General features: G+C 46.5%; 1 protein-coding gene across 3 annotated transcripts; it reads left to right on the top strand.

Moving 5' to 3' along the window:
* The first annotated feature begins 6,523 nt into the window (after positions 1-6,523).
* On the top strand, positions 6,524-11,645 carry LOC143881767 (uncharacterized). 3 transcript variants are annotated; one of them, XM_077385040.1, is made up of 2 exons: positions 6,524-6,706; positions 9,846-11,645. In XM_077385040.1, the coding sequence occupies exon 2, from the start codon at positions 9,974-9,976 to the stop codon at positions 11,330-11,332; it is 1,359 nt and encodes a 452-aa protein (XP_077241155.1). In that variant the 5' UTR covers positions 6,524-6,706; positions 9,846-9,973; the 3' UTR covers positions 11,333-11,645. The 3 variants fall into 3 exon arrangements, with proteins under 3 accessions (XP_077241155.1, XP_077241153.1, XP_077241154.1); XM_077385038.1 differs by having other exon boundaries at positions 9,841-11,645; XM_077385039.1 differs by lacking the exon at positions 6,524-6,706 and adding an exon at positions 6,735-7,271 and having other exon boundaries at positions 9,841-11,645.
* Positions 11,646-12,688: the final 1,043 nt, after the last annotated feature.

Genomic DNA, 12,688 nt, shown 5'->3' with positions numbered 1-12,688 from the left:
GCTTTTCAAATCCCATGCAAATGCTACAAAAGTCCTATTTTTTTTTTAGGCAACCAAACACGGCCTTAAGGTCTCTAAAGAATCAGAATATCACATCTCCCTACCTCTTAGGATCCATGAATCAACGGGCATGACATTCTTACTTGTCTTTCTTGTCCTTTTCCTAAAAATGCCTACATTTCTAACGCTTTTCATTTTCAAAAAGAAACACTCAAAAGGGGTGGAGAGATCATTTCATTAGCATTAAGGGAAAAGTAAAGCAAAAAACTAGTATGGCTATTTTTGAAAGAGGAATGCTAGATTCGAGCCCTTGGGAAAAAAAAAACGGCAAAGGTCAGCCCCATTGGTCAAATCTCATTTATCTATCTATCTCTATAAAGCTGAATGTGGTAAGCTGAGGTGTCGCCACGTGGCACCCCCACTGCATCCCGAAATTTTAAAACGCTTGATAATTATAATTATTGAATAACCGATATTTAAAAACACTTGATAATTATAATAACTGAATAAAAACACTAGATAATGACTAAAACGCGTCTTTTCCTAAAATCATTCCGCATACCCTGCCGCACAAATTACCTTCTAATGTGGAAATCCTAAGCGTCGCACTAGATTCCTTTCCTAAATTAAATTTTAGAAGGGAAGTTACATACGTTTCATATCCCCTTTGGCGTTTACAGAATCTTGGACAACGTGGGTGCGCCACGTGTTAACCCATCTTTACAACGTATTTTAGCAAAATTCGATTATTAGTTTCCTGCTTTTCACGTAAATCGTTTCAACTCCTACTTTTTTCACACAAATATAGAAAATCAGCACAATCGATTTCTTTTTTCTATCTTTTATTCTCAAGTTTCTTATTTGATTAGATTTGGGCGGAGAGTGGCAGTCCAAAACGTTTGTAATCCTTTCCTGCTTTTAGCGTAAGTTATTTCAAGTCCTACTTTTTAGCACAAATTAAGAAAATCAGCCCAATTGGTTTCTTTTTTCTATCTTTTATTCTGAAGTTTCTTTTTTATTTTATCCCTTCATCCTCTCTCTCTCTCTCTCTCTCTCTCGGAGATGGCAAGTACAATTAAAAACCCACTACATCAAACCTCCTCAAGTTACAGGTAGTAGCCTTTCTTCCTCTTCTGATGGGGTGTAAAAAGACCAGCCTATCAGCTGCCGACACGTGACCCGAGGATGGCCCACCGCAGACCCCGCGTCAGCAGGGGTAGTTTGGTAATTGCAGCATAGTAGGTGAGCTCGAACCTATAGCTGGCTGACACCTGTCCTGGAGTAATAACTCCCCAACTACCCCAGTTTTTCCTTTATAAAAGGGCTTCCAAAACTCATAAAAAGGGTAATAACTTCTTCACCCACCACTCTAAAAACTAGCTCTGCACTCTTGCTCATACTGACTTAAGTGTCGAAGGGCCTGTCCGGAGTAACACTCCGGGTTGGTCATTCTGACCTCGTTTGCTCTTTGCGCAGGGCTCAGCTACTCAGCTCCCTCACCTCGGCTTCTCGGGTCCTCCAGTTCGGCTCTTACGTCACTGTCATATCTGTTACCGATTTTAGGCCTAACAGATTGGCGCCATCCGTGGGACCCTGAACTAAAGGCTGTTCCAATCACGTTACAAAAAATGGCAGGGCGCAAGAGTGCGCGGGTGCCAACCGCACGGACTACCCGAGCTGTGCTACCCCGCAGGACTCGGAGTCAGCGAATCGCCTCGCTCGTGGTGGCAGCTTCTGCTACGGCCGAACAGAGCCAGCCTCGTTCGGAACACCTCAACCCCATGCCTACTCCGGAGCAAATTCAAGCTCTTTTTCAGCAAATGACAACTCTCGTTGGTCAGTACCAGCAGCTACTCCAGGTGCCTCCCCAACCTCCTCCAGAAGCTCCACGACCTGTCCAAGGAAGGCCAGATATCCACAGGGGAGAGCCGTCGCGCCACGGTGATGACCGAACTCATCACTCCACCAGACAAGTTCGTCACCCCACAGCCAGGCATGCACAGACAGAGCCTCACCGCCGTCGGAGGTCGCGGTCTCGCTCAGCGCAAAGGCGCCGAGCTCACGAAGAGCGCGCACCACAAGCAAAATCCCGGTCCCGTCGTAGGAGTCCGGAAAGCCACTTCGGCTCCGCGGCCAGCCAATCGGTGGAAAGAAACAGGTCACCAGACCGTAGAGCTGACCCGATGCTGCGGAGGATGGAAGAAATGGACCACCGCATAGAAGAGCTAGCAAAAGATCACAGCAGGCCCGCTTCTAGGGTGTTCTCAAGCAGAACGCCGTTCACCCACGACGTCATGGGTGCCCCAGCACCCAGAGGATTTAAAATGCCAACCGTCCCGCAGTACGACGGAACCACTGACCCTGTGGATCACTTGGAAACGTTCAGGACGATGATGCTCCTCCCCGGAGCGTCCGATGGCTTCCTCTGCAGAGCATTCCCGACAACACTGACCCGTGCGGCCCGGGACTGGTACTCCAGGATCAAGCCAAACTCCATCAGCAGCTTTGAAGATTTTTGGGACGATCTGGTCCGCCATTTCATGAGTAGCCGCAAGCCAAGGAAAACAACCGCCTCCTTGATGGCCTTGCGCCAGGAGGACAACGAGCCTCTGAAAACGTTCGTCCGCCGCTTCAACAGGGAGGCACTCTAAGTGCCAAGCCTAGATCCCTCAGCTGCCATGAACGCGCTCCTCGCAGGTGCTAGATCTAACGATTTCCGCCGAGCAGTAGCCCGCCGGAACCCGCACTCACTAGCAGATCTAATGGCCGAGGCAGAGGAATATATATCAGTAGAAGAGACGTTGGCGACCCTGGACTCAAATCGGAGGAGAACCTCTGAAGACAAGAACCCTACTAAACAGCGTAGGGATGACAAGGCCGTCAGAAGAGAAAAGTCCCCCCAGAGGAGGGAGGAGAACTTTACCCCTCTCAACACCTCCAGGAGAAGTATACTGGCCGCAATCGAGGGAGAAGAATTCGTAAGATGGCCAACCAGAATGATCTCCAAGGGAAATAAGAGAGACCAATCAAAGTACTGTCGGTTCCACAAGGACCACGGTCACGACACGGACGAATGATGGCAGCTCAAGGAAGAAATCGAGCTGCTGATTGGCCGGGGCTACTTGAAAAGGTATGTCCGAAATGACGACCGTAGACCGGAGCACAGAGAGAAGAGTCCTCAGGGCCGCAGCCCTCGACAGTCGCAGCCGCCCCCTGCTAAGAACCAATCTCCTTCATCCAGTCCACAACCAGAGGCACACAATTCCCGGCCAAGGGGAGTCATAGGCACAATTATGGGCGGACCAGCCGCTGGGGGCACATCATCTGCTGCTCGAAAAGCATATGCACGCCGAGTCGACGCTGTGCACACAAGCAGCAAGAAGATGAGGACGGAGAATGAGATCTCCTTTTCAGATGCGGATCTCGACAACCTGATACTGCCACACGACGACGCACTGGTCATAGCCATGCTCGTCGCAAACTGGGAGTTGAAGAAAATCCTGGTCGACAATGGGAGTTCGGCCGATATTTTGTACTATCATGCTTTCGAGAGAATGATGATAGGTGACGACCGCTTAAGGCCGGCGAACTCCGATCTGTTCGGTTTCTCGGGGGAAGTCGTGAAAATGGAAGGGCAGATTGAACTCCCAGTCCTCGTCGGAGAGCCGCCCTGCCAAGCTTTCGCCATGGTCAACTTCCAGGTAGTGAGGGCCACTTCGGTCTATAACTCTATCTTGGGACAACCCGGGCAGAACTTAATCCACGGAGTCGCTTCAGCTTATCACCAGAAAATGAAGTTCATAACGCCAAACGCGTGGGTGAGGTCAGAGGAGATCAACCACAGTCCAGGGAGTGCTATGCCATGGCACTCAAAAGGCAAAGATGCATCGGAATCCTTGCCGATTGAACTACTTGATCTGAGAGACGAAGCACAGGTGACTGAACCCGCCGAAGACCTCAGAAAATACTATCAGTAGTAGACCACCCGGCGTGGAAGTGACTTTGTAAATATCTACTGAATGTGAATGACAAGCTCTTTTGCAAATCTCTTCGTACTCATTACTTGGAAACCCAGTTCGCTAAAACATGGGTACTCATCAAATTGGAAACCCAGTTCACTAAAACTAGGGTACTCGCTGCTTGGTTCGCCACGGCTCGTCTCCGCAAAGACCGGGAGCGCACTCCTGGTCTGGAACCAGTCCGGATGCAAAAACCAAAGCTCCTCGGAAATCTAGTTTGCTAAAACTTGAGTACTCATCAAATTGGAAACCCAGTTCACTAAAACTAGGGTGCTCGACGCTTGGTTCGCCACGGCTTGTCTCCGAAAAGACCAGGAGCGCACTCCTGGTCCGGAACCAGTCTGGATGCAAAAACCAAAGCTCCCAGGAAACCCAGTTCGCTAAAACTTGGGTACTCATCAAATTGGAAACCCAGTTCACTAAAACTAGGGTACTCGACGCTTGGTTCGCCACGGCTCGTCTCCGCAAAGGCTGGGAGCGCACTCTTGGTCCAGAACTAGTCCAGATGCAAAAACCAAAGCTCCTCGGAAACCTAGTTCGCTAAAACTTGGGTACTCATCAAATTGGAAACCCAGTTCACTAAAACTAGGGTACTCGACGCTTGGTTCGCCACGGCTCGTCTCCGCAAAGACCGGGAGCGTACTCCTGGTCCGGAACTAGTCCGGATGCCAAAACCAAAGCTCCTCGAAAACCCAGTTCGCTAAAACTTGGGTACTCATCAAATTGGAAACCCAGTTCACTAAAACTAGGGTACTCGACGCTTGGTTCGCCACGGCTCGTGTCCGCAAAGACCGGGAGCGTACTCCTGGTCCGGAACCAGTTCGGATGCAAAAACCAAAGCTCCTCGGAAACCGAGTTCGCTAAAACTTGGGTACTCATCAAATTGGAAACCCAGTTCACTAAAACTAGGGTACTTGCTGCTTGGTTTTCCACAGCTCGTCTCCGCAAAGACCGGGAGCGTACTCCTGGTCCGGAACCAGTCCGGATGCAAAAACCAAAGTTCCTCGGAAACCCAGTTCGCTATAACTTGGGAACTCGCCGCTTGGAAACCCAGTTCGCTAAAACTCGGGTACTTGCTGCTTGGTTCGCCACGGCTCGTCTCCACCGAGACCGGGAGCGCACTCCTAGTCAGGAACGGGCCCGAGCAGAAAACCAAACCCTTGCAAAAACCCAAGTTCAATAAAACTTGGTCATCCTAAGCCGTTCAGAACATCTCCAGCCGGACTGGATATGACGCGTCTCGCTAGACGACAAAAATCAGTCCGGCTTGGGCCGGACTGACTCCCAGGCCGGACTGACAAATTCCGGACTTATTATCAAGCCGGACTAATTCTCAAGCCAGACTGACAAATTCCGAACTGGATATAGCGCTTTGCGCTACAAGACAAAATTCAGCTCATCTCAAGCCGAACTGGATATAGCGCAATGTGCTACAGGACAAAATTCAGTTCATCTCAAGCCGACCAGGACTCGGTGTGATTCGCTACAAGACAAAATTCAATTTCGTCTTTTAGCAGATTGCGCTATATTCAGTCCATCTCAAGCCGAACTGGATATAGCGCAAAGCGCTACAGGACAAAATTCAGTCCATCTCAAGCCGAACTGGATATAGCGCAAAGCGCTATAGGACAAAAATCAGTTCATCTCAAGCCGACCAGGACTCGGTGTGATTCGCTACAAGACAAAGTTCAATTTCGTCTTTCAGCAGATTGTGTTATATTCAGTCCATTTCAAGCCGAACTGGATATAGCGCGAAGCGCTACAGGACAAAATTCAGTCCATCTCAAGCCGAACTGGATGTAACGCAAAGCGCCACAGGACAAAATTCAGTTCATCTCAAGCCGAACTGGATATAGCGCAAAGCGCTACAGGACAAAATTCACTTCTTCTCAAGCCGAACTGGATATAGCGCAAAGCGCTACAGGACAAAATTCAGGCCGGACTGACGGCTTGGCCGAACTGCTTTTCCAGGCCGAACTGACGGCTTGGCTGCACTGCTTTTCCAGGCCAGACTGACGGCTTGGCCGGACTGGATATGTGTAGACACCCCATTTTGTTTTGTTTTAATCAACAAATAAATTAGTGTGTTAAATCCATGTGAGAACCCCCTCTATCATTGATTTATATGTTTTAGGTCATTAATATCTTGATCTGACTTTACGGATCATCAATCGGGACAAAATAAGCTAGGGTCACTTCATAGCCCGGACCCTGATTCCATTCCGAGACCCGATTTCCGTAAATCGTTAGATCAATGACAGATCTTGACCTGGGTCTCACCATCCAAAACCACCTAACCTCTCCTCTCATCCTAACCATCCAAACCTCACCTAACCTCACCTAACCTCTCCTCTCATCCTAACCACCCAAACCTCACCTAACCTCACCTAACCTTACCTAACCTCACCTAACCTTACCTAACCTCACCTAACCTCACCTAACCTCCTATCCCATTCTCCTATAAATACCCTCTCATCCCACCATCCAAAGAGGAGAAGAAAAGGAACCCCTCTCTTAGAAAATTCATCCCTCTCCCTCATCTCTTCAAGGGTTCGGCCATTCTTGCCGGATCGGGTGATTTTATACGTTGGGTGATATATATCAAAAGCAGTCATTATCAAGCAAGGAATCATCTTCAAGGAATTAACATCAAAGAAAAATCAAACACAAAGTGGGTTTCCAAAGAGGTAGGCATTTATTTCAATTCTATGTAGGGTCTGTTTTCATGCATATCTTTTACTTTAAAAGAAAAACCATGTTAGGAAGCATGTAGGGTCCGTTTTCCCCCTGGTTAGCCTCTGGTTAGACCCTGGTTGCACCCAGGTTCGCTGCTGGTTGCACCCAGGTTCGATGCTGGTTGCACCCTGGTTCCCTACTGATTCGCACCCTGGTTCCCCTGCTGGTTGCACCCTGGTTCCCTACTGGTTGCACCCTGGTTCCCTGCTGGTTGCACCCTGGTTCCCTACTGGTTCGCACCCTGGTTCGATATTGGTTCGCACCCTGGTTCCCTGCTGGTTCGCACTTTGGTTAGACCCTGGTTGCACCCAGGTTCGCTGCTGGTTGCACCCAGGTTCCCTCCTGGTTGCACCCTGGTTCCCCTGCTGGTTCGCACCCTGGTTCCCTGCTGGTTCGCACCCAGGTTCGCTGCTGGTTGCACCCAGGTTCCCTGCTGGTTGCACCCTGGTTCCCCTGCTGGTTCGCACCCTGGTTCCCTGCTGGTTCGCACCCTGGTGCACCCTGGTCCGCACCCTGGTTTGTACCCTGCTTCCTCCTGGTTAGACCATGGCTAGTCTCGGGTTTGCTCCTAACTTAGACCCAACTCACTAAACCCCATACCCATAAGCCTTAAACCCTATAACCGAGTCACATCAACCCAAGCCATACCTTTGTCCACTCACTGAGGCACACCATTTATCCATAAATCTGGTTACATTAAATCTAACCCAGCCAGGCCACCTGCAGCTTAAGTCAAATCGCCCCAATACAATCCAACCAAGTGGGATCCCAACCCAGCTCAACTGAGTCAACTCTAGCCAACCTCCCTAGTCGAGTTGACCCAACTCTCTAGTCGAGTATGCTCAACCTCTTTAACCGATTGGACTCTCCCCTTAGTTGACTCAATCCAATTCCTTAATCAACCCATCCCAATGCAACCGAGTCGCATTCGACCAAGTGGCGGCCTTCCATGTCACAACCGAGTCATTCCCCTATTCTACTAATGCCCGTTTACACCTAATAGAACTTCCTCCCTTTTGCCTAACCAAGTCATATCCCAACACAATCTGAGTCGCATGTCTGAATCCATTTGGCCGAATCTCATAAGCCCGCCCATTTTGAATTCCCAAAATTCAAACCCTTGATGATTCCTATATGCTCAATTCTTTGATGCAAATTCCCAATTCCAAAATCCCATTGATAAATCAATGTTTCTGAATCTCAAGTCCAATGCTCAAATACAAACCCGATTCCTGATCCAAATACCAATTCTGTTTTCCAAAATCCAAGCAACCTCCCCAACCGAACTACGTCGACTCTGATCCCAGTAAGGCTTGGGTACGTAGGCAGCTTGGATGTCTGATGGCATACCACCCGCGAGTCGGCACCACAAACAAATTGTGGTGTTTTGTATATTAATTTTCTCGTAAATACTTAATCAAATCACTTAGGACTTTCCATGAAATTAGAATTCTAGGAGAACTTTCACTTAGATTGAATCCAGACAAATTAATAAATCAAGATACACATTTAGGATTCTCATTGAAATTAGATCATAGGATGCATGTCACTTAGTTCGCACATTAACATAGAGTTGAATGAGCCATTTAAAATAAATTTAAAAGAGTTAGCTTTTGGAATCGAAGACCGATTATCGGGCAGGAATGGTGCATGTGGCGGATAACTCCCCATACCTTCCATTCTCGTAACCAGGTAGCGAGTCTAGATTTCTGGTTAATTACGGGTCCTAGATCCCACATCTAGGTGGCGACTCTGTCAGTCTCTTTCGTGTGGAATTCGGATTGCCTTAGTGATCCCAAGTTCACAGGAAAGATTAATTCAAATCAACATTAAAATGCACACGTCAATCGCGTGGAAACGAGAGACCAAGAGAGAGTGCGCGGCGGCTCGCGCCCCACCCCTCTCGCGGGATCGGGTACCACAGTTTGGCGACTCTGCTGGGGACCACCTAACTTCATTAAAATTTCAAAAGATAATTCATTTGAATTTAATTTAACTGGCTCATAAAAACTCTATACTTGTTAGATTAGTTTGTCTTGTTTTATTTTCTCATCACATTTTACTTGAACTTAATCTAACAAAACCTGAAGGCATCATAGATTGCGCGAACTTATTGCACACACTTACATCACTTGCATCTAAACCCTTGCATCTCACATTCACACACGTCCTATTTTAGGAACCCGGAGTGTTATCTAGCATGGTTGACTGGGATTTCATCACCTGGTGCCTCTGTGCTAGAGAAGCATTCCACCCTTAGCCTAGTACCTTTATGGTGCGTAAACGGATCTATTGTTCACGTACTGATACGCCGGACACTGGTACAGTATATCGAACATGGATTCGCGCTAAGGGAACTCTTGGCCTTACCCCTAGATTAACCCACACATGCATGTAGTATACGAACACATGTGCATCACATGTGTGAGCCTAGTTTAGGATATCCTACCCATTTGTGTCTAGATTAGACCGTAGTCCATCTTCCAATGGCTACGATCGGTCCTAGGTACACAAACAAAGTCATGAGTTGAGATCCTATCTCCACTCCGCTAGATTAGGATTAAGGTTGATGCCTTCAGGTAACACTGATAAAATGTGTGAAGAATAAAAACTTTCCCTTTGGGGTTAGGATATAAATCCCATCGTTTCCAAATATCTCATAGGATTAGTCATTCATGATCTATCCGTTGAAAGTAATCCTATGCAATCTCATCTTTTGATCATGTGTCTATCATTCGTCTTTTGTGGGATTCGATTGTGTCTTCATTGGCGGAAATTGTGTCTCAATCATTTGATCGTGCAATCTTGATGATCCAATCTTGCCTGTACCCTTGATCTCTTCCTCCTCTAGGGGCTACCTTTTTCAAGAATATTTCTGCTAAATCCTTCAGAGTTTACTCTCATAATCCTTGAACTAAGGGCATTCCCCTATGCGAATCTGTCATCATTGTCATGTCTTGGTCCTTTAGGATTCATTCTATTATCCCAATTACTTGCTTAAATGTGTAATATTTTTCAGTCATTGAGAAGAAACACTCCATGAATGTCAAGCTCATATACCTCGTGTTCATTATTTCCATGACAGAGCAGTAAACACCATAGCTAACCCTGCTACTCCTTGGGTTCGGATTTCTTCACGGTTAAAGAGAAAATCTGTCTCTCCGCCACCTTCCCTGAGAATCCCAGCATCTCCTTCTTTCTCAACCTCATCTTCGCCAATGGCAGACAACCAAGATGGTCTTCCACCCGCTGCCATTATCGATACTCTTACCTTGATTCTCCAGCAGCTTCAAGAACTCAAAGAAGAGAACCGAGTTATCAAGGCCCAGCTTTCTGAAAAGTTGGGGCCATCGTTGTCCAAAGATAAAGGGTCCATGCACCATACAGTTACTTCAGCCGCACCTGCCCAGCCAGTGTTCATTCCTATCCCTGACAAAACTGAAGAAGATTTTGAAAAAGAGCAGTACAGCGAAAATCGCAGCAGGCCTTCTCAGTCCATGGTTGATAAAGTAGTTATGGAGAAATTAGAAAGTCTTACCAGGAAGGTTCAGGACATTCAGTTTCAAGACCAAGGTGGTTTCAATCCGAGTGATCTCACACTGTTCCCAGAAATCCGTCTCCCAGCCAATTTTCAAATGCCGGACTTTGATAAATATGATGGTGTGGGTTGTCCAATCACACATTTGCAAATGTTCACCATCATGTGTCAGCCTCAAGGCTTATCTTCTGAGCAAATGGCTCAATTGTTCCCGGTTTCCCTGACCAAGGTTGCCAGGAGGTGGTTCATGGTCTTGGACAAGACTCGTTACAAGACATGGAAGGATATCGGCGAGCAATTCATCAGGCAGTTCAAATATGATGATGGTACAGAAATCACCAGAAAGGATTTGGAAAGGACCAAGCAAGACTCGAGGGAGTCCTTCCTAATTTTTGTGAAAAGATGGAGGAGAACAGCAGCGCAGATGATGGAGCGCCCTTCTGAGGAAGAGCAGGTCCAAATAATCATGAAAAATATTTCCCCCCAGCTCCAGTATCACATGTCGTTGCAGTATTATCCGGACTTCAAACACTTTATCGTGGCAGGCACCCAAATAGAGGAGGCTATGGCTCAAGGTGTGTTCAACCGAAGTAACCCGAATACCAGAGAATTCAGGAAGCCTCCATCAGCTGAAATTAATAACCTTTCCCGCTCCAAGCCTCAGCCTTCAAAACCTCAGAACCCCATGGTGATGGATTATACCCAACTTGCTGTCGCACCTCGGCCACAGGCCCAGACAGAATTTACCCCTCTCCCTCTTCCGCCATCTGAGATACTCAAGGAGTGTCTAGCTTCAGGTCGCATAATCCTGCCCGACATTAGGGCTCTTCCTAATCCTTTACCAGCAAATTGGCGAACAGATCAACACTGCGAATACCATAGAAATTCTGGCCATCTCACTGATAATTGCATTGCCTTAAAATTCAGAATCCAGAGGTTGCTCGACAATAAAAGCCTTGTGTTTGAGCCAAGTCCCGTTGCTACCAATAACCTATTACCGAATCATGCAGTACTGCCGCCAGCCGTTCGCAATGCTTAAATAACTGAAGGTTCAAAGGGGCACAGGTCCGGTTGCGAATCCAAAGTTGAAAGTACCATTTATGAGCCAGCTTTCACCGAGCCTCCGAAGCTAGACAGTTGCGGCAGTTAAAGTTTTAGTCGTTTACTATTTTATTTTGAGTCAGCCATCATGGTCAGTACAATTGTTGAGTCCGGTTCTACAGTTCTAGGTTAATGCCTAGTCTAGGCAAGTTATCTTTTGTTTTTCTTTTAGAGTTGTGAATCCTGAACATGTTCAGGATAGGTTGTCAGATGTAGTATCTTTTTCTTTAAATAAAGTTTCAGTTCCAATAGTTCACTTGTGTCTATTTCTTAAGTGTGCTTCTGATCTTAAAATAAGACTCCCTCCTCAAATGAGAACAAAATTGACGAAACTCCACTTGAGTCACAACGATTACTTGAACAAGAGGAGGAGCGCCAATCTCAGCCTTTCAAAGATGAAATTGAAGTGGTAAACACTGGCACTGAAACCTTGATCCAATAAATGCCGATTGAAAATACATTACCCTCTGAAGAGTGTGAAGAATTGGTAAACCCGTTTTGAGGATAAAAAGATGGTCCCGTAAGCGTTACCATTAATGTCAAGAGAAAGACCCAGATAGAAGGTTCAAGAAAGAATGAAGTGAATATCATATGCTATGCAAGGGGCATAGAGTGGAAATAACTTTCATATTTCCAATCAATGACCTTGGTTCTCAAATTCATAACATGAAGCCAACAAATTCAAGATAAGAAGTTCAAGAGCAAGTATTGAAAAGTGGTCATCAGATATCAAGAGTTACAAATCCATAGATGGAGGATGTCAAGGAACAAGTTTCGCTCTATGAAAGCCGAAAGCACGCATTAGAATCTTGAAAGAAGAAAATCCATTATCTTACCTGGAAATGCCGTCAAACTCCGTGAAAAAAAAAAAAAAAAGAGAAAAAAAAAGAAATAAACAATCAGTACCAGACAGACTCTAGTAACCTAGATCGATTCCCAATCTGAACATCGAAAGGCCTCATTTGGCCGATTAAATCCCAAAATCAAAACCCAATGTCAAAAGAATACCGATTTGCAAACCCTTCGAGCCTAAATCAAATTTTCTTGAAAACCCTTCAAACTTGGGGCATTCCCCCGAACTACGCGAGACCTGATCCCTACACTGGGGTACGTAGGCAGCTCGGTTAAACCGAGTTCGGTCGATTCAAAAAAAAAGAAAAAGAAAAATCAATCGTTCCAGAAAAAAAAGAGGGACAAGTTCCAAAAGAAGAGAAGTTAATTATTCCAGAAAGAAAAGAAAAAAGAAAAATCAATTAACCTTCAAGCAATTTATCTTCAAACTAGGGGCATTCGC

Source organism: Tasmannia lanceolata, unplaced genomic scaffold, assembly GCF_043159265.1.
Source record: "Tasmannia lanceolata isolate RefF3 unplaced genomic scaffold, GAP_Taslan_0.1 ptg000007l, whole genome shotgun sequence".
Taxonomy (NCBI): Eukaryota; Viridiplantae; Streptophyta; class Magnoliopsida; order Canellales; family Winteraceae; genus Tasmannia; species Tasmannia lanceolata.
Note: the sequence above shows the minus strand (reverse complement) of the source record. Positions and strands in the feature narration are given on the sequence as shown.